This window comes from Macaca thibetana, chromosome 20 (genome assembly GCF_024542745.1).
Source record: "Macaca thibetana thibetana isolate TM-01 chromosome 20, ASM2454274v1, whole genome shotgun sequence".
Taxonomy (NCBI): Eukaryota; Metazoa; Chordata; class Mammalia; order Primates; family Cercopithecidae; genus Macaca; species Macaca thibetana.
In genome coordinates, this window is record NC_065597.1 from 55,146,300 (window position 1) to 55,166,568 (window position 20,269).

General features: G+C 52.5%; 1 protein-coding gene across 9 annotated transcripts in view; it reads right to left on the reverse strand.

The window, feature by feature from the left end:
• The window catches only part of POLR3E (RNA polymerase III subunit E), a 37,519-nt gene that overhangs the window by 16,827 nt on the left and 423 nt on the right, over positions 1 to 20,269 (reverse strand). The window contains exons 2-12 of one of the 9 annotated variants that reach the window (XM_050774030.1): positions 19,075 to 19,170; positions 15,570 to 15,704; positions 14,867 to 15,476; positions 12,728 to 12,778; positions 9,384 to 9,461; positions 8,549 to 8,664; positions 8,078 to 8,160; positions 3,594 to 3,701; positions 3,190 to 3,239; positions 1,788 to 1,907; positions 306 to 391 (exon numbers count right to left, since the gene is read on the reverse strand). In XM_050774030.1, the coding sequence (XP_050629987.1) occupies positions 306 to 391; positions 1,788 to 1,907; positions 3,190 to 3,239; positions 3,594 to 3,701; positions 8,078 to 8,160; positions 8,549 to 8,664; positions 9,384 to 9,461; positions 12,728 to 12,778; positions 14,867 to 14,992 (818 nt within the window). In that variant the 5' untranslated portion in view covers positions 14,993 to 15,476; positions 15,570 to 15,704; positions 19,075 to 19,170. Of the gene's footprint in view, positions 1 to 305; positions 392 to 1,787; positions 1,908 to 3,189; positions 3,240 to 3,593; positions 3,702 to 8,077; positions 8,161 to 8,548; positions 8,665 to 9,383; positions 9,462 to 12,727; positions 12,779 to 14,866; positions 18,221 to 19,074; positions 19,177 to 20,269 lie in introns of those variants that run through there. The other 8 variants (XM_050774032.1, XM_050774034.1, XM_050774031.1 and 5 more) reach the window with 8 other exon arrangements.

A 20,269-nucleotide genomic window follows, 5' to 3' on the forward strand; every position in this document is an offset into this window, starting at 1 on the left:
CAGGGACACGGCAGGGGCACAGGCTCAGGGCTGAGCCAGGCTGGACCCTCCTCACCAGCCGCCTAGGTGAGGGTCTGGGGAGGGGGTGCCGACAGCCCACCCCTGCCTTCCCCTGGCAGCCCTGAGCCCCTACAGAAAAGGGGACCATCTCTTTCCAGGCCCACCCTCCTGGCCTTCTCCAGGGGACCATGGGCTCCACCCTCATGCTAGAGGAGGGGCCACAGTCCTCGGGGAGGATCCACACCAAGGACCCTCGGGGACCCTGGGTGGGCATCCAGCTTGCATGCTGGCCCAGCCCATCCCACCTGGGTGACTTGACGAGCTCCGTGTTCTCCACTCCGCTCGAGCCGGAGCACAGCAGGTACTGGCGCTCATGCTCAGAGCGACTGTCCTGTTGGAGGAGGGCAGGGTGTGAGAGGAGCCTCAGCTGATGGCCCTGGCCTGGCCCTCTCCCCCAAGGCCTCCCCTGTCTTCCACTCCATGGCCAGCCACAGGACCACATCCAACCTCCTGAGCACAGCCCCCAAGGCCTCTGACATGGCCTCGGCCACTCATCTTCCTGGCCTTATGACCAGCCCAGCCCCAGCCCTCAAGCCTCAATGCCTTGTCTATAACACAGGCACACCACCAGCAATGACAAAATGATGGCTAACGTTCACTGAGCATCTAGGATGAGGTGGACTCTGTTCCACTGACTGTAAATATACTAACCTATCTCATCTTCAAAATAACTTGGCAAGGTAGGTACTATTATTACTTCTCTCATTTTATAAATAAGAAAACTGAGGCTCAGAGAGGTTAGGTAACATGCCCAAGGTCACACAGGAAGAAACAGCAGCGCCCAGAAGTTCGACCCCGAGTCTAAGGGTCTGTCAACACAAATCTCTTCCAAGAAGGTCCCAGAGAAATCAGGAGTTGTTCCTCACCCCAGAAAATATTGGGAGCCCTGGCCCATGGTGTCTTTGGAAGCTTCCCTCACTCAGTAATAGTTTCAAGGGTTAGGTTCTAAAGTCAGTGCACCAGGGCCAAGTGGTCATGGCTCACGCCTGCAATCCCAACACTTAGGGAGCCTGAGGCAGGCAGATCACTTGAAGTCAGGAGTTCAAGACCAGCCTGGCCAACATGGCAAAACCCTGTCTCTACTAAAAAAACAAAAACAAAAAAAATTAGCACGTGCCTGTAGTCCCAGCTACCTGGGAGGATGAGGCAGAAGAATCACTTGAACCCGGGAGGTGGAGGTTGCAGTGAGCCGAGATTGAGCCACTGCACTCCAGCCTGGGTGACAGAATGAGACTGTCTCAATAAATAAATAAATAAATAAAAATAAAAGTAAAGAAAGTCAGCGTACCAGATGAAAACCGAGTATAGTAAAACAAATCCCCCCGGGCAGGTATGCTGGGAACTCTGGGGCAACAGCACACGGCCGACTCTCTAGGGCAGAACCGGAGACCGCGTCTGGCCTGCGGTTAGGGCCTGGGCTACAGCGAAAATATGTCACCAGGCACCAGCCCCACTGCAAGCCCAGCAAGATGCCCAGGCCCAGGGGCCAAACCCCACCCAGGGAACCAAGGACTCACATCTTTTTCTCTGGCTCCCCTGGGGCCCACGCTAAGTGGCTCCGCTACAGTGAAGTGTCAACTGTCCACAGGACTCGATTCTCTCTCTGTGGCTATGACTCATGAATCTGACTTAAGTTCAAGGTGAGACATGGAGGCCACACCATGGCCCTTCCAGGCACCGGGGTATTTCCCCCCGGGCCCCATGAAGCCCGGCTCACCCTCACTCACCCTCAGGCCATAGTAATGCAGATGGACCCAGGGCTCCTCCGCATGCTTCTTCTGCAGGAACTCGTAGGACTGCACACGGCGCTGGCGGGCCTGCTCTGACTCGGGCCGGGAGAACCGCACCTGCGGCGGGAAGCGGAAGAGGTCATACCCTCGAGCCTGTGACCCTTGCTGGGCTGCCATCTCAGCCCCTGCCAGGAGACCAGAGAACTCCGTATCGGGGTTTTCCACTCTCCCTTCCTTTCCTAGCACAGGTCGTTTAAATTCCGTTCCAACCGTGTCACTCCCAGAGCTGCCTGCACACGCCAGGGAGCAGCTTATACTTGCTCGTGCCTGCCCAGCCCAGAGGCTTGAGGGGGATTACAGAGTCCCAGGTATCAGAGCGGGCAGAGTCCTTAAAGCACACAGGCCCAGGACGCCTTTTCTAAGTCCCCCAGAGCAGACGGGAGTTTCTAAGGTCCTAATAAGCTACGGAGAGAAGAGGATGAGCTCCCTGCGCCACCTCCATGTCCGGTATGCCGGTGTTCCCCAGTCCTCAAGGATGTCCAAACACTCACCACTCTCTAGCCATACCTGTGTATCATCATTCTACGTGTAGCAGTTTTGTTTTGGTACTACTCATTTTAATCTAAATACGCTTAAATAGGGAAAACTTTACAAACCATAAATGGAAGGTTAAGATTCTTTGAAAAATCTTTGAAATTCAGGAGTAACTATTTTTTTTTTTTTTTTTTTTTTTTTTGAGACGGAGTCTCGCTGTGTCGCCCAGGCTGGAGTGCAGTGGCCGGATCTCAGCTCACTGCAAGCTCCGCCTTCCGGGTTTACGCCATTCTCCTGCCTCAGCCTCCCGAGTAGCTGGGACTACAGGCGCCCACCACCTCGCCCGGCTAGTTTTTTGTATTTTTAGTAGAGACGGGGTTTCACTGTGTTAGCCAGGATGGTCTCGATCTCCTGACCTCGTGATCCGCCCGTCTCGGCCTCCCAAAGTGCTGGGATTACAGGCTTGAGCCACCGCGCCCGGCCAGGAGTAACTATTAAAACAGAAACTATTCATCTGTGCCCCAGAAAGAGGATAGAATCACAGTTAATTGACTTTGGTGCTGTTAAGATACGGGTTTCATGGCAGAGCTGGTCTGCGGGTTCTCGGGGCCCCTGGCCCCAGCTTCCTGCTCCCAGGTGATTCCAGCCAAGCCCCAGGCACCCATCTCCTGGATCCAGCCAGGGCTTCCGTCTTGTGTACAGTTGGGACAAGTCAGGTTGTTCCCTCCAGGTAGCCCAGCAAGAAGGCTCAAAAGCACGGACCCTGTTTGTTCCACCTGCTTTCTGCGAAGACCCACTACCCCTTGGGTCTGTGGTCCTGCTGCTGCCCAGGCAGAACCCTCCTCCTCCAGGGGCCAGGGCTCACCGTGATCTGCTTAACATCGTCTTCCGCCTCATCCTGTGAAGAGTCCCCTGCTGCAAGAGAGACAAGCCACTGACTGCAGTCCTGGGGAGCCTCCACCTCCCTTCTCTCAACCCCACCCACCAGGGAAGCCTCAGGAGGCCAGGGTGCCGGGAATTCTCCTCGCAGAGGGAGCTGCCTAAGCCGGTGGTTCTCAGTTGGGGATAGTTTTGCCCCTTTACCCCGGGGATACTAGGCAATGTGACATTTTTGATTGTCATGACTGTGGGGTGGGTGCTTCTGGCATCTAGTAGGTAGAGGCCAAGGATCCTGCTAAACATCCTATCATCGCATCCCTCTTGCCAGGACCAAGCCATCCCACTAGGATGAAGGCGGACAGGCAGCAGGGCTGAGGATCCCGGGCTCACCCTCGTTGGCTGCCTCCCTCTCCCGGTGCTTGGCGTCAGCCTTATCCAGGTAGGAGAAGCTGGGCCGCAGCTGCAGGATGCCATGTAAAGGTGTCAGGTGGAGCTCACCTGGCGGAGGAAGAAGGGCTTGGACCCAACTCTAGAAACCTACCCAGTTTGGCTCAAGGGAGTCACCAAGTCCCCTGAAGACCTAGGCCCACCATCAAACCGCCTCCCATTCCCACTGCAGCCCCCAATCCTAGAGTCTTGGGACCACCAGGCCAGGGACCATCCCCAACTCCACCTGACCCTGCTGGACACAGCAAGCACACAGCCCAGACTAGGACAGGAACCTGGACTCTTCTGTTCCAACCCACTTCCTTCAGTCCCACCTCCCAGCCCGGTTCCACACCCCCTCCCCAGCTGCCTGCTTCGCCACACTAGGCAAATTCGCCCTGCCGTTTACCCTCCAGGCCTCAGCCAGATCACCCTTACTGTCCCACCCCACACACCTGGATTTCCTCTCCTTATCCTCTACCTCTTCCTGCCAAAATCCCACCCGTTCCACTAGGAAGTCCACTAGTGCCACTGTGGCTGGGGAAGACGCCCTGCTGGAACTAGGTGGAGTGTCCACATGGCCTCTGATAAAGACGATGACTTTCCCTCCCACTGCAAGGGATGTGGCTTTCAAGAATCACACGCTTGAGACATGGGTTCTAAATAGAACACGAGAGTTATATGACACTACTTTTGATCCTATCCCGTTTTGTTTCCTAAGTGTTCAGATTAGTTTCGTTCATTGCTTTTGAGACTAAATACTTAAGCACTTTGTACTTTTTTTGTTGGAGACGGAGTCTCGCTCTGTCACCCAGGCCAGAGTGAGCCATGATCTTGGCTCACTGCAACCTCCACCTCCCCGGTTCAAGTGATTCCCCTGCCTCAGCCTCCCAAGTAGCTGGGACTACAGGTGTGTGCCACCATGCCCGGCTAAATTTTTTTGTATTTTAGTAGAGACGGTGTTTCACCATGTTGGCCAGGATGGTCTCGATCTCCTGACCTCGTGATCTGCCCGTCTCGGCCTCCCAAAGTCCTGGGATTACAGGTGTGAGCCACTGCACCCGGCCGCACCTTGTACTTTTTACCAGCTTTGGGACAAGACTCATGTACCATACAGTCTCCTCATTTAAAGCATACAAATCAATGTATTTTTTTTTGAGATGGAGTCTCACTCTGTTGCCCAGGATGTTCAGTGGTGCAATCTCAGCTCACTGCAACCTCCGCTTCCTGAGTTCAAGCTATTCTCCTGCCTAAGTCTCCTGCGTAACTGGGATTACAGGCAGGTACCACCACGCCTGGCTAATTTTTTGTATTTTTAGTAGAGATGAGATTTTACCATGTTGGCCAGGCTGGTCTCGAACTCCTGACCTCAGGTGATCTGCCCACTTCAGCCTCCCAAAGTGCTGGGATTATAGGCATGAGCCACCACTCCTGGCCATAGTTCAATGTATTTTAACGTATTCACAAAGCTGTGCAGCCAGCACAATCAATTTTAGAACATTCTCATCACCACAAAAAGAACCGGGCAATCCCCACTCCACTCTCCCACTAGTCCCTGGTAGCCACTAATCTACTTTCTGCCTCTGTGGATTTGCCTGTTTTGGACATTTCACGTACAGCCACACATCACTTAACAATGGGGATATGTTCTAAAAAATTCATCGTTAGATGATTTCATCATTGTGCAAACATCGCAGAGTGCACTTATACAAACCCAGACAGCAGAGACTACATGCCTCGGCTCTATGGTATGGCCTGTTGCTCCCAGGTTACACACTGTACAGCATGCTACTCCCCTGAATACTGTAGGCAGTTGTAACAGAATGGTATTTGTGATCTAAATATATCTAGGCTGGGTGCAGTGGCTCATATCTGTAATCCCAGCACTTTGGGAGGTAGAGGCTGGAGGATCACTTGAGCCCAGGAGTTTGAGACCAGCCTGGGCAATATAGCCAGACCCCATCTCAACAAAATTCTTTTAAAAAAATTAGCCAGATGTGGTGGCACGGCCTGTAGTCCTAGCTACTCAGGAGACTGAGGGAAGGCGATTGCTTGAGCCCAGGAGATAGAGGCTGCAGTGAGCTATGATCACCACTGTACTCCAGCCTGGGTGACAGAATGAGACCCGGTCTCCAGAAAAATTAAAAAATTCAAACAAACAAACAAACAAAAACCACACAAAGAAAAAGACCCAAAAATCCCTAAACATAAAAAAGGTACAGTAAAAGTATAGTATAAAAGACTAAAAACAGCTTATAGGACTGAGGCTGCTCTGGGTGAGAGTGAGTGGCGAGTGAATGTGAAGGCCTATGACATTACTACACGCTACTGTAGACTTCATAAAGACTGCACACTTAGGCTACACTAAACTTATTAAAAAAATAGGCTGGGCACAGTGGCTCATGCCTATAATCCCAGCACTTTGGGAGGCCGAGGTGGGTGGATCACGTGAGGTCAGGAGTTCGAGACCAGCCTCGCCAACATGGCAAAAACCCTGTCTCTACTAAAAATACAAAATTAGCTGGGAGTGGTGGCCTGCACCTGTAGTTCCAGCTACTCGGGAGTCTGACAGAGGAGAATTGCTTGAAACCGGCAGGCAGCGGTTTCAGTGAGCCAAGATTGAGCCACTGCATTCCAACCTGGGCAACAGAGTGAGACTCCCTCTAAAAAAAAATACATAAATAAATTTATGAAAAATATATCTTTTTTTTTTTTTTGAGACAGAGCCCCGCTCTGCCGCCCAGGCTGGAGTGCAGTGGCCGGATCTCAGCTCACTGCAAGCTCCGCCTCCTGGGTTCACGCCATTCTCCTGCCTCAGCCTCCCGAGTAGCTGGGACTACAGGCACCTGCCACCTCGCCCGGCTAGTTTTTTGTATTTTTTAGTAGAGACGGGGTATCACCGTGTCAGCCAGGATGGTCTCGATCTCTGACCTCGTGATCCGCCCGTCTCGGCCTCCCAAAGTGCTGGGATTACAGGCGTGAGCCACCGCGCCCGGCCAATGTATCTTTATTATATATGCTTTTTTCAAGACAGAGTCTTGCTCTATTGCCCAGGCTGGAGTGCAGTGGTGGAATCTCAGCTTACTGCAACCTCCGCCTCCCAGGGTCAAGCAATCCTCCCACCTCAGCTTCCTCAGTAGCTAGGACTAAGGGGTGTGCCACCATGCCCAGCTAATGTTTGTATTTTTTGTAGAGAAGGGATTTTACTATGTTGCCCAGGCTGGTGGGGAACTCCTGGGCTCAAGCAATCTGCCTGCCTCAGCCTCCCAAAGCGTTGGGATTACAGGAAAGAGGCACCACGCCCAGCTATATGCTTTTACCTTGTTTTTGTTTTATTGGGTTTTTTTAAACTTTTTACACTTTCTACTAAAAACTAAGACACAGGCTGGGCGTGATGGCTCACACCTGTAATCCCAGCACTTTGGGAGGCCGAAGTGGGTGGATCACCTGAGGTCAGGAGTTTGAGATCAGCCTGGCCAACGTGGCAGAATCCTGTCTCTACTAAAAATACAAAAATTAGCCAGGTGTGGTGGTGCGTGCCTGTAATCCCAGCTATTTGGGAGGCTGAGGCAGGAGAATCACTTGAACCCAGGAGGCGGAGGTTGCAGTGAGCTGAGACTGTGCCACTGCACTCTAGCCTAGGCGACAGAGCGAGACACTGTCTCAAAGCAAAAGAAACAAACAAAAAACTAAGACACAAACATACGAGTTAGCCTAGGCCTACACAAGGTCAGGCTCATTAAGATATCACTAGGTGAGCCACTTCTTCAGCTCCATTATAACCTTTTGGGACCACGGTTGAGTATGTGGTTGGTCGCTGACTGAGACATAAGCACACAGCGCGTAGCTGCGAGTGAGGAAGCCCGTGGCTTCTTTCACTTAGCACCATGTTCTCAAGGTTCATCTGCGTGGTAGCATCGGTGCTTCATTCTTTTCCGTGGTCAAATAACATCCATTGTGTGAATGGACCACATTCTGTTTCTCCATGAATCCAGCGGATGGGCATCTGGGTTGTTTCACATTTTGGCTATCATGAAGATGCTACTGTGAACACCTGTGTGTGGTTTTGTGTGGACACATGTTTTCATTTCTTTTGGATAGATGCTGCCTAGGAATGGAATTGCTCTGTCATAAGCTTTGTATTTAAAGACAAAATTCTGTCCCCAAACTTATATTATGCTACTTGTATGTATCTGTGTCCCGGGAGGACAAATGAACTTGGAGCCCCACCCCATCTAGTCAGGCAGTGTCCAACCAGCAGGCCCCAAAGGTGGCCACTTCCAATCCCCTGACAATGTGTCATTTCTGTTGTTTCCACACCTGCCCGGCTCCTGCAGGTGTCTAGCTTTCAGGGCAGGTGGGAGATGGACACCAGGCTGGGGAGGTTCTCTCCCTGCCCAGTCCCCACAACGCCATGTCCCCACCATGGGACGCCCAGCCCCGGGTACCTTGCCTGTAGAGTGCAGCGGCATAACGGGATGTGTTACTGGTGGTCTGGGAAGAGCAGAAGGTCTGTTTGTCCATCAGCTTCCTGGAGCACAGGGAGAAGCAACATCACAGGGGAAGGCAGCTCTGAGCCAGGGCCTGTGGCCACAGCGCACTCCACCCCCCAGACACCTTCTGAAGTGCCACAGTCAGGGACCAAGGCCGCAGGGTAGCCTACGCGGGTCTCAGGAGCGGAGCCTGGGGATGAGAAAATCCATGGCCTTGTTTGTAGACCAAGAGACGAGGAGTGGGCGGGAGCTCTGGGACCAGTTAGCTCAGGGAGAGTCGGGTCTGAGACAGGACCAGCCCTCCAAAGGCTGGGACGCTGGTGGGGAGCCCAGTGACGGGGCAAAGGGGGTCAGTGTCTTTAAGGTCTTTGGGAGGCTCCTGTGTGAACACAGGGAAACCGGACAGGCTTGGGGCCGGGAACTCACGAGGAATACGTGCTGGTCTCGTCGGCGCAGGCCCCGTCCACGTTCAGCGCGATCTGCTCTCCTTTGCTGCGGCAGTAGTTGGGGTTCAGGGTGTCGATGGCCATCTCAAGCTCTACCTGGAAGCACCAAGCATCCCCGCCAGCTATGAGGACCCCAAGGCACAGCTCCCCAAGGGACACCCCAACCCCACCATGGCTACCTCCTGACCAGGTCCCTGCCCAGAAGCGGGACTGACACATGTCCACAAGGGCCCCTGGACTTCAGTTCACACCAAGGGCCACAAACCCAAATTCCAACAAAAATGTCACAATTTTTTTTTTTTTTTTTTTGTGGGAGGAAGTGGACAGTCCGGTAATCTTGTTTGTCCTCTACTTCACTCCCAAGGGTCTAAATTGGGTGCCAACACTGAAAAATCAAGAGATTTCTCACAAAAATCCTTATTTCCCACTTCTCTTGAAAAGCCAGCAGAACTGGCAATACCAGGATGGCACTTCCATGTGGCTGCAGGGCCTAGAGTTGCAGACCCTCCATGGACAGACGCTAGATTCTCTTCCTATCAGACCTACTCCATGTTCACCAACCTGCCCCCGTCGTATCCCAGGAACCTAAGCTCACATCTGGTCCCATCCTCTAATTCCTCAGCCTTGTGCCTCCCTGACCTCTCTGGAGCTGCCCTGTCTTTCTGGACACTTTCCTTCTTCAGCTTTCAAGGCCCTGGGAGCTGCTGGTTCTCCTAATTCTCCAGTGGCCCCTTCTCTGAGCTTCTCGCCTCCACCGGCTCCCACCCTCATCACCCTTTCTTCCCGCCCCCACTGCCCTCAGCGGGCGGCCCCACCTTCTGCTGCTTGGGCTTGATCTTGGCTGAGAGGTGCGGAATGTCATCATAGGTCATCGAGGCTGGACGCACAGGGTACTGGGGAGGGGAAGGGAGCCATTAACTGCACCCTGCCCAGCCCTGCCCAGAGCTGGGCCCCGCCCAAGAATCAACAGCTATCTCCAAACCCACCCCAAGCAGAGACCGGCCTTACCCTACCACAAGGGTACCAGCTACCCAGCTCCACCATGAGGCACCCCTGCCAGTCTCCACCTGTAGCCCTATTCTCATCAGCTCCCCCCGGCCTCCCTCCAAACGGCCACTGCAGGACGTCTGACTTCCAAGGGACAAGCCTACACACAGGAACCCAAACCAGCACGCTGCTGCTCCAGGAACCCGCAGAGCACGGCCATGGGAGGTGAGGATGGGGGTCCAGGGCCTAACTACCAGTGGACAGGCCATCTGGGGAGAGGCGGATGAACAAAAGAAGTCCACGAGGAAGCAAAGAGCGAAAGCAACACTAGCACGTGCTGCTCACTGCTGAGGCCAGACGACAGGCAGGGGGAAATTCGTGATCCCATTCTCTCTCCTTATCCCGTTATGTGAGCTTCCTCGCAAGATACTGAAGAAGGGAGCCAGGCAGCTATGGCCCGCTCTTATCTTTTTTTTTTTTTTTTTTTTTTTTTTGAGACAGAGTCTCGGCTGGAGTGCAGTGGCCGGATCTCAGCTCACCGCAAGCTCCGCCTCCCCGATTTACGCCATTCTCCTGCCTCAGCCTCCTGAGCAGCTGGGACTACAGGCACCCGCCACCTCGCCCGGCTAGTTTTTTGTATTTTTTAGTAGAGACGGGGTTTCACCGTGTTAGCCAGGATGGTCTCGATCTCCTGACCTCGTGATCTGCCCGTCTCGGCCTCCCAAAGTGCTGGGATTACAGGCTTGAGCCACCGCGCCCGGCCCCCTGCTCTTATCTTTACATGAATGGCTCACACTGCAATGCGCCCAACACTCAGGGGCTCCTGTCCACATCTGTCCTCACAGTGCACTGTCTCTCTCTCTCTCTCTCTCTCTCTCTCTCTCTCTCTCTCTCTCTCTCTCTCAGGTAGAGGAGTCAAAGTGTGGACCCCTCCTCAAATGCTCTGCCTGGTCTCACGACAGCCTGTGGAAGGAGCCTGGTGGAGGCATGGCAGTGTGGAAAACAGGCCCTTTCAGATCCGCTATATTCTAGCACAAGGAGACGGTCATTTCCTAAAAGCTCACTCACACAGCAAAGTCGTGACTCTTCCCTGCTTCCTGGGCTGGGACTGGGGGCAGTTCTGAGATCACCTGACCGAGGTGGGAAGGCTGAAGGGCGCAGGTTCTGGAATCACAGGCCTGGCTTCCAGTCCTCATCCTGTTCCTTGTTAACCGTGGCCTCAGGCACCTCGCCTCCCTGAGGCTAAGCATCCTCACCTCCCAGGGCCGCTGTGAGCACGTAGGAGGAAACAGAGCCGATGGCGTCACAGGGCTTGGCACTCTGGACACACGGGGGTCACTGGCACCTCCACCATCACTTTGCAGCCAGTCAAGGAAGCAGGGTGAGCAGGCACACAGCACAGGCTCCATTCCCACGGCCCATAAGGGTGACACCCCGGGAGTGGAGGCCAGGCCCTCCCAGCACAGGCTTACAGCATCGCTGCCATGGTGCACCCCAGGCCCCGTGAGGGCCTCCCTGTGCCTCGCATTCTCATGTGCATCATGGGGTATGAACACTGACTCTAACTGTGGGAATGTAACATGGGGCAGAGCAGCCCAGCAGTTTAACCTCAAAAAGCTAAATGCAGACCCAGCAATTCTACCAGGCATATACCTGGAAGAAATAAGAATTCACGTTCACATAAAAACTTCTATGTGAATGTCCACAGCAGCATTATTTATAATAGCCAAAAAGTAGAAATAACCCAAACACCCATCAGCTGATGAATGGATAAACAAATGTGGTCTACCCATACAATGGAACATTATTCATCAATAGAAGATCAAATGTTGGCTGGGAACGGTGGCTCACACCTGTAATCCCAGCACTATGGGAGGCCGAGGTGGGCAGATCACGAGGTCAGGAGTTCGAGACCAGGCTGGTCAACATAGTGAAACACCATCTCTACTAAAAATACAAAAATTAGCTGGGCTTGTGGCACGTGCCTGTAGTCCTAGTTACTCAGGAAGCCAAGGCAGGAGAATTGCTTGAACCTGGGAGGCGGAGGCTGTAGTGAGCCGCAATCAAGCCACTGCACTCCAGCCTGGGCAACAGAGCAAGACTCCGTCTCAAAAAAAAAAAAAAAAAAAAAAAAGATCAAATATTGATGCAGGCTATAGCTACCATGTGGATGAGCCCTGAAAACATCATGCAAAGTGAGAGCAGTCAATCACAGGAGGCCACATATTGCATGATTCCAGCTATGTGAACAGAACAGGCAAATTCACAGACAGAAAATAAGGGGAATGGATGCCTGGGGTTGGAGGTGGGAATGGGGGGCACATGGGGACTGATTGCTAATAGGTGTGGGGTTCCTTTAAAGGGGGACAAAACTGCCAAAATAGACTGTGGCGCTGGTTGCACAGCCCCATGAATAGACTAAAATCCATTGCATTACATGCTGAAATGGGGAAATTGTATGGTGTGTAAATTCTATCTCAATATATCGGTTATAAAACACAATAATCACCACCATAGGTTATTGTGGGGTTAAAGAGGTAACTGAGGTAAATGCTTTAAACAGTCTGCATATGGTCAATGCACAATACATGTTGGCCACTATGACAAGCTGCTGGCCCAGCAGCAAGGGGAGGGGGCAGAGGTAGCAACCCGGGGCCCTCACAGCTGGCAGGACTGAGGGCTCACAGATGCTGCCATGGAGCTGCCCCTTGGAGCCTCCACAACAGCGGCCATCATCACTGGCACTAACTCTCTGCCAGGTGGCATCCTAAACACTTCACTGTGGACCCAGTCTGTCCTCCCGGGGACCCTATGAGGCAGGCATTATTACCATCACCACTTTGCAAGTGAGGAAACTGAGGCACAGAAGGATTAAGAAATGTGCCCACGGTCTCGCAGCTATGGTGTGATGGAGTTGGATCTCAATCCGGTCTGACCCTAGAGCCCCAGCTTTAACTGCTGCACCCTTCTGCCTCTCCTGTGTCCCTTCGGTTTTCCCGTCTTTGAAATGAGACCAGTATTAACCCACCCGCGAAAGCAAAGAGACCCCATGACACTCTCCACACCGAGAACCCTAGCTGAGGTTTCCCATCGCTTCCTGCCCGTGTTCCTGAGTCCACACCACCCATCCACACCTGCTTTTCCCCTCTTTACCTTCAAGTCCCATAATTACCTGAAATAGATACAGCTTTTCCGCCAGACTCTTGGCCAAGTACACGTCGATCTGGGAAGAAGGGAAGATGACTTAACCGGGAGACTGGACACAGTGCGGACCTCCCGGGGCTGTGCCGGCGCTTCCAGCTTCAGAGGGGTAGTGGCTCAGGGAGGCAGTTTGGGGAAGGAGGAAATAGCTCAGCTCATGCTAAAAGCAAGGGGATCCAAGGCTGCACACTGGGTATATTCAGGAATCCCTCCAGAAAGCTCCCAGGGGAACCAGGGCAAGAGTTCACCTGGCACGCCCACCCAAGTTCATAATCCCCCAGTAAGCACACATCTTCCCTGGGGCTGCACTGATTGGGAAACGTCCTGGAGCCTGGGCAAATGCTCTTCTGAGAGGCAGGCAGGTGAGGGCTCACCTATGCCTGTGCCTCCTGGCTGGGCCCTCCACCTGCCCCTCCTGGACAGGCCTATCACCCTGTCTTAGGGGGTCTGCCCTTCATGACTGATGGCTTCGCTTCCTGTCTTCCCAACACTAACCACCCCCACCCCGCCATGCAACAGTTTACCTTCCTGCTTCCTAGCTCCTCCTATGAACCACATTCTCTCCTGCCCCTGGGCCTTTGCACACGCTTTTCCCTGCATCTACAGAGCCCTTCACACATGCCTCCCCTGAGCCTTGATTGCTTGCTCCTCCAAGGAGTTGGTTGAGGCATGACTTGGGCAGGAAGCATTCCAGGGTCCCTGGCTGCAGAGGGCGCTGCCTCTGTCCTCAGAGTCCCTTGGACTCTTCTGTCCCATCACCACCCCCGTACTACAGTGTAGATGCAGCTTAAATGCATCTAAATAACCCAAATCTAATAACTTAGCAACATCCCCCAAGCAAGGAAAAACCACCTCTATTCATCTCCGAGGACCTTCTCCTTGCCCCTGCCCTTCCCACTGGAGGTCAGGCTCTGCATATAGGGAGGCTGAAGGCAGATGCAGTTACTTTTTGCCTTTTGCCCTCCAAAGGTCTAAGTCCTGGGTTAAAAGGATTCTGAAACGTGAGTTTGACTATAAACAGCTTTCTCTAAGAAGGGAAACCTGGGCCAGGCATGGTGGCTCATGCCCGTAATGCCTGCACTTTGGGAGGCCAAGGTGGGTGATCACTTGAGGTCAGGAGATCGAGACCAGCCTGGTTATCATGGTGAAATCCTGTCTCTACTAAAAATACAAAAATTAGCCAGGCATGGTGGCGGGTGCCTGTAATCCCAGCTACTCAGGAGGCTGAGGCACAAGAATCATTTGAACCCGGAGGCAGAGGCTGCGGTGAGCCAAGATCACACTACTGCACTCCAGCCTGGGCAACAGAGTGAGACTCCATCTCAAAAAAAAAAAATCAGTCGGGCGTGGTGATGGGCGCCTGTAATCCCAACTACTCAGGAGGCTGAGGCAGGAGAATCGCTTGAACCTGGGAGGCGAAAGTTGCAGTGAGCTGAGATGGCGCCACTGAACTCTAGCCTGGGCAACAGAGCAAGACTCTGTCTCAAAAAGAAAAAAAGGGGGGGGGGCGGGAAATCTGCCTCCCACTGCCTGCACCCTACACCCGGAGACTCCTGCCTCATCAGTCCTATCCCCAGCCCATTAGCTTCCCAGGGAAGGGGACCCTCCCTGCCCTGCTCACTGATGTGTCACAGCCCCCAGCACACAGTGGTCCAGTGAACAGTTGCTGAATGACTGCATCAATGACTCCACCATAGTTGCCGGGTACCTGGGTGCCAGGCACTGTACTCGGGCTTTGTGGCACAGCAGTGGACAGGAAAGAAAGCAATGAACTGATATCTAGGGGATGACAGGGGCTAGGCCAAGTATGAGTTATCGCCAAGGTAAGGGCAGAGAGAGGCATGGGAGGGTCCAGGAGGGGAGCTGGGTGTGGAAGGGCAGTCAGGGAAGGCCTCTCTAGAATGAGGTGATGCCGGATCAGAGACCTGAAGGAAGGGAGAGGTCAGCCACGCAGGGGTCTGGGGGACAGCAGAGGGGACCAGGCAGAGGAAACAGCAAGGGTTGGGGTCCCAGAACATCAACAGATCCCAGACTGGCCTGAGGATGCATGGCAAGGACCCAGTTCCACTGCCTGTAGCCCCGGCGGCAGGGGACAGAGAGCAGCAGTTACCTCCTGTACGACTGGGTCATCCTCTTCATTGGCCATACTAGAGGAGAGCCAGCCGCGCAGTCCTTGAGCTCGATCTGCAACGGAGGGCGAGAGACTGGGACCATCAGTCAGTGGTTCAACCAACATTTCCCTGTGCCTATTCTGCAACAGGCCCTGAACTGGGAGGTGGAGCCCACAACCAACCAACTGACCTTCTTTCTACATCTACCGTGAAGTCAACAATGGACGACCAACCCTATACCCCATCAGCCAAAAGAAATAAAGAAAAAAAGAAACATTCAGATGCAAGCGGGTAGACCAAGCCAACACGTGTGGGCTGCACCTGCGGGGGAAAAGCAAATGACTGGCTTTAAGGGTTTCTTCTCTGCTCACAGAGAATTCACTGCCAGAGAGGAGGATAGAGGTTAGCTGGTCCCAGCCATGATTAAAACACTGGAGAACTGAGGGCCCTGAGGAGGCTTGAAAGAGCAGCCAGACGTCAAACAGGCAGACAGACAGTCCAAAGCTCTCTCTGATACTTGATTTTCAAGCTGACTTTAACTCGAATCCTGAGTGAGATGACTCTTCTGTGATTTGGTCTAAAAATGACCTCTTCACACACTCTTCTGTCCTGTATTCAACACAATAACCCTGTGAGGTGTGGTGATTGTTACTGTTTTATAATGAACAGACTGGAACTCAGAGATACTGTGTGCGTTTTTACCCAAAGTCACATAGTAAGCAGGATGATGAACTGGACTTCACATCCAGGCTGTCTGACCTCAGGGGCAGGTAACAGGGAGGGGAGGTGAGAGGCAGGCAGGGCCTTTCTGCTGGGGAGGAGGCACGTGGGGTGTGCCTGGAAGGAGAGAGGGCGTTGGGTAAGCCACGACAGCAGAGGGGAAGAGGAATTCCAGGAAGAGGGAAGGCTGCAGGTCTCCACGGGGCAGGCTGAGTATTTCAGCTGGTCTGCCCCTTCACATACCCAAAGAGAAGAGAGGTGGTCATAGGAGGATGGTACTCAGGCACCCCCAGGCCTCAGCAATCCCCAAACCCCTGCTCTTGGGTGAGACCAGCATTTTTTTTTTTTTTTTTTCCTTGAGACAGAGTCTTGCTCTGTCGCCCAGGCTGGAGGGCAGTGGTACGATCAGCTCACTGCAACCTCTGCCTCCCGGGTTCAAGTGATTGTCCTGCCTCAGCCTTCCAAGTAGCTGGTATTACAGGTGCCTGCCACAGTACCCGGCTAATTTTTATATTTTAAATAGAGATAGGATTTCACCATGTTGGCCAGGTATGATTTTTGTCTGATCTACTTAACATTTGAACTATCTAATATTTATTTATTTATTTATTTATTTATTTATTTATTTAAGATGTGTCTCGCTCTGTCGCCCAGGCCAAAGTGCACTGGCATGATTTTGACTCACTGCTTCCTAGGTTCAAGTGATTACCGTGCCTCAGCCTCCCAAGTAGCTGGGATTACAGGCATGCACCATCTGCCCAGCTAATTTTTGTATTTTTAGTAGAGACGGGGCTTTGCCACATTGGCCAGGCTGGTCTTGAACTCCTGGCCTCAAGTGATTCGCCTGACTCGGCCTCTCAAAGTGCTGGGATTGCAGGTGTGAGCCACCGCACCTGGATAAAAGCCAAAGTCTTTATCACCCCATGTAAACCCTAAACAATCTCCTGCCCCTTGACCTGCCAGACCTCATCTCCCACGAGCCTCCTACCCTCCTCTCCTCTCTAAACCCACCTCTGGGGATGTGTAGCTGCTCTACCCGCCTGATAACCTCATGGCCCCCCCTTCACCTCTTTCAGGTTTTTGCTCAAATGTCACCTTATGGCTAAGACCTTCCCTCTCCAAATCAAATTGCAAACTGCCTTCCCCACCCCTCAATTCCCTTCTCTGCTCTGGTTTTCTCCATAGCAGGTGTCTATCACCATGTGACAGTTTACAGCTCTGCATCTGTGCCCACCTCTATTGCCACTAAGCTGTAAGCTACGTGAAGGCAGAGATTTTGGTCTATTTTGTCCCTTGTGGTACCCCAAGTGCCTAGTACATAGCAGGCACTCAATACATGTTTGTTGTCTAAATAAATGAACCATGGGAATGCTATTTAATAGGAAGCTACAGAAGGATTTCGGGCAGAGGAAGATATGGAGGGGGTAGAAAGAGAAACTTCAGGGAAACAGGCTATCGTAACAGTCCCAGAGATGGAGGATAGAATGAAAATCAGAAGTCGCATCTCGATAGTTTCAGGTGCATCTCGACTCTCTGCTGTGCAGACAGAGGGCAGCGTGGAGGGGAGAGCCCAAGGCCTGACCCCATCTGCACTGGCTGCCAAGCACCACAGACATGTCAAGCTCCTGCCTTCTCTGCAGCTCGGCAGTGGACAACTGAGAGGCTGGAGCCTGCCAGGTGAGCAAGGGGACAGATCATAAGCATTGAGGGTGTGGCCTGGGAGCTTCCAAAGACCAATCATTCTTTCTCTGCTATTGCTATGCCCTGTTGGCCTCTGCGTTGCCAGGGATCGGGGAGGCTAAGGTGCCCTGTCAGCTAGAGAGCTGGAGCTCCTCCCTCTGGATAGTACATCTGGGTTGATACAAAGAGTGTCACCTCCCTTCATCCTCCAGGTTGAGGTGATCCAACTCAGTGGCTTTCAAAGTTTTCAGCCTAAGATCCACCACAGTAAGAAATTCATCTCAGCCGGGCGCAGTGGCTCACACCTGTAATCCCAGCACTTTGGGAGGCCGAGGCGAGCAGATCACAAGATCAGGAGATCAAGACCATCCTGGCTAACACGGTGAAACCCCATCTCTACTAAAAATACAAAACATTAGCCGGGCGTGGCAGCGGGCGCCTGTAGTCCCAGCTACTCGGGAGGCTGAGGCAGGAGAATGGCGTGAACCCAGGAGGCGGAGCTTGCAGTGAGCCGAGATCGGGCCACTGCACTCCAGCCTGGGTGACAGAGCAAGGCTCCGTCTCTGGGGAAAAAAACAACAACATGAAATTCATCTCATATAAATAACCCAGAACATACATACAGTTGCGTAACTGAAACAAGGTTTCATATAACTGTAACTGTCTCTACTATATGTCAGGCAGTGATGTTTTCTACTTCATTCATTCAAAACAAAAAATGCTAGCTTCAATTCCACTAAATCAATTTTACTTCCCACTAATAAATCTCAATCTGCAATGTGACAAGAACTCATCCATGTCTCCCTATGGCTACCTGCCTCAAAGTCTCCCAGCAACAGTGAGTCCTTGGAAAGGCTGGCGTGGTGGCTCATGCCAGTAATCCCAACACTTTGGGAGGCTTAGGTGGAAGGACTGCCTGAGACCAGGAGTTCAAGACCAGCCTGAGCAACATAGTGAGACCCCCCCCCTACCCCGGTCTCTCTTTAAAAAAAAAAAAAAAAAAATTAGCCCAGCGTGGCCTGCAGTCCCAATGACTTGGGAAGTTGAGGCAGCAGGACTGGTTGAATCCAGGAGTTTGAGGCTGCAGTGAGCTATGATCACACCACTGTGTTCCATCCTGAGTCACAGGGTGAGACTCTATCTCTATTCGGGGCGGGGCCAGGCACGCTGGCTCAGCCTGTAATCCCAGCACTTTAGGAAGCTGAGGCAGGCAGATCACCTGAGGTCAGGAGTTCCAGAACAGCCTGGCCAATAAGGTAAAACCCCGTCTCCACTAAAAACACAAAAATCAGCCAGGTGTGGTGATGCACACCTGTAATCCCAGCTACTTGGGAGGCTGAGGCAGAAGAATCGTTTGAACCCAGGAGGCAGAGGTTGCAGTGAGCTGAGATCTTGCCACTGCACTCGAGCCTGGGTAACACAGCAAGACTTCATCTTAAAAAAAAAAAAATGTAAATCATTATTTCCCTGCCTAAAACCTGTCAACTGTCACTGTCACATAAAACAAAACCCAAACTCCTTTCCATGAGCCGCCTAAGGCCCTACATGATCTTGTCTCTGACTTCCCCTGACCATCCAGGCTGGTAGCCACTTGCTGGGCCTCCACCAAGCCAAGCCCCAGTCCACCCAAGGTCCTTTGCACATCATCTATTCCCCCACAGGGATTTCCAAGGTTGCTCCTTTTTATTAAATATCATCACCGCCTGCAGGAGAGGATAGGTTCCCTGGCCACCCTATTTTAAAAGCCTCCCCCAACTTCCTCCCAGGCACTACCACATCTCTATTTTCTTTCCTTAATGGGTCTCACCTTAATCTGGAACTACCTGGTCTATTTGCTCAGGTGTTGTCTTCTGCAATAGAATGTAAGCTCCATGAAGGCTTCTCAGTGCTTCAGTTTCCTCAACTATGAAATGAAGATTAAAAAAAATATATATCCACTGCTAGTTCTCTCAATACCTAGAACAGTGCCTGGCACGAAGTTGACACTCAATATAGTACAAAGAATACTTTATATTTAATCTTCTCATTAGCCCTATTAATAGAGATTTATCATCTTCAATTTGGAAATGAGGAGACTGAGGTTGAGAGAGAAGTAACTCATCCGAGGTGGAATCAGGACAGAAACTAGGGTCTCGTTGATGTCAAAGATCCTTATTCTTATTCTTAACCAGTATACTGCACAGATCTTCGATAAAAGGCAGTATGGTTAAGTGGGTAAGAGCCTGAACTCCGGAGCAAAACTACGCGGGTTCAAATCCCACCGCAGCTGCTTCGCATCTGTGACCTACTTGAGTTGTCTACGTCGGGTATTCTTCCCTATTTTCATCCCTAAAGTAGGGAAACTAAGTACCGACCTACAGACAGCTGCGGGGAGGAGTAAAGACGGTAATAAACGTAACCTATGGGAAGGTTCGTTATTACTTGACAACATGTTTTCTGTCAATGTAGGCGGGTAAAAACGCTGCAAGCAGGAGCGTCACCCGGTTTCTAATGAGCCATCACCACAACCCTATGAGGTAGGAATTTCTATTATCCCCATTTCACAGATGAGGAACTGTTGAGATCGCTAAGATCTCTTCTTTCCGCCTCCAAGCCCAAGGAATTCTAAAGCTAACCCAAAGGAACGACCTTGTTTGTTTACTGACACCTCCTCGGACCGAATGGTCAGGGCCGTATCCGGAGCACAGAGTTGGCTCAGTAAACACTGAATGGTTGCCTGAATAAATGAATGAGGAATCCCAGGCCTCGCCAGGCAGAAGCTAATCCGGTTCAGCTGCGAAGAGGGGGGGCTCCGGCAGGCGCAGGTGCCCTCCCTGCCCATCGGGGCGGGCCGCCGACCCCGAGCCTCGCTGTCCAATGGGTTTCTGCTCCCTCGCGGGTGGTCAGGACCCCTTCTCACGCCCACCACGCAGTCCCTGCCGCGAGCCGCCACCACACCCGACGCCGAGGATAGGTGTTCCTTCCGTAGGATGCCCCCCAGGCCCGGGTGGGGCAGGTCGGCA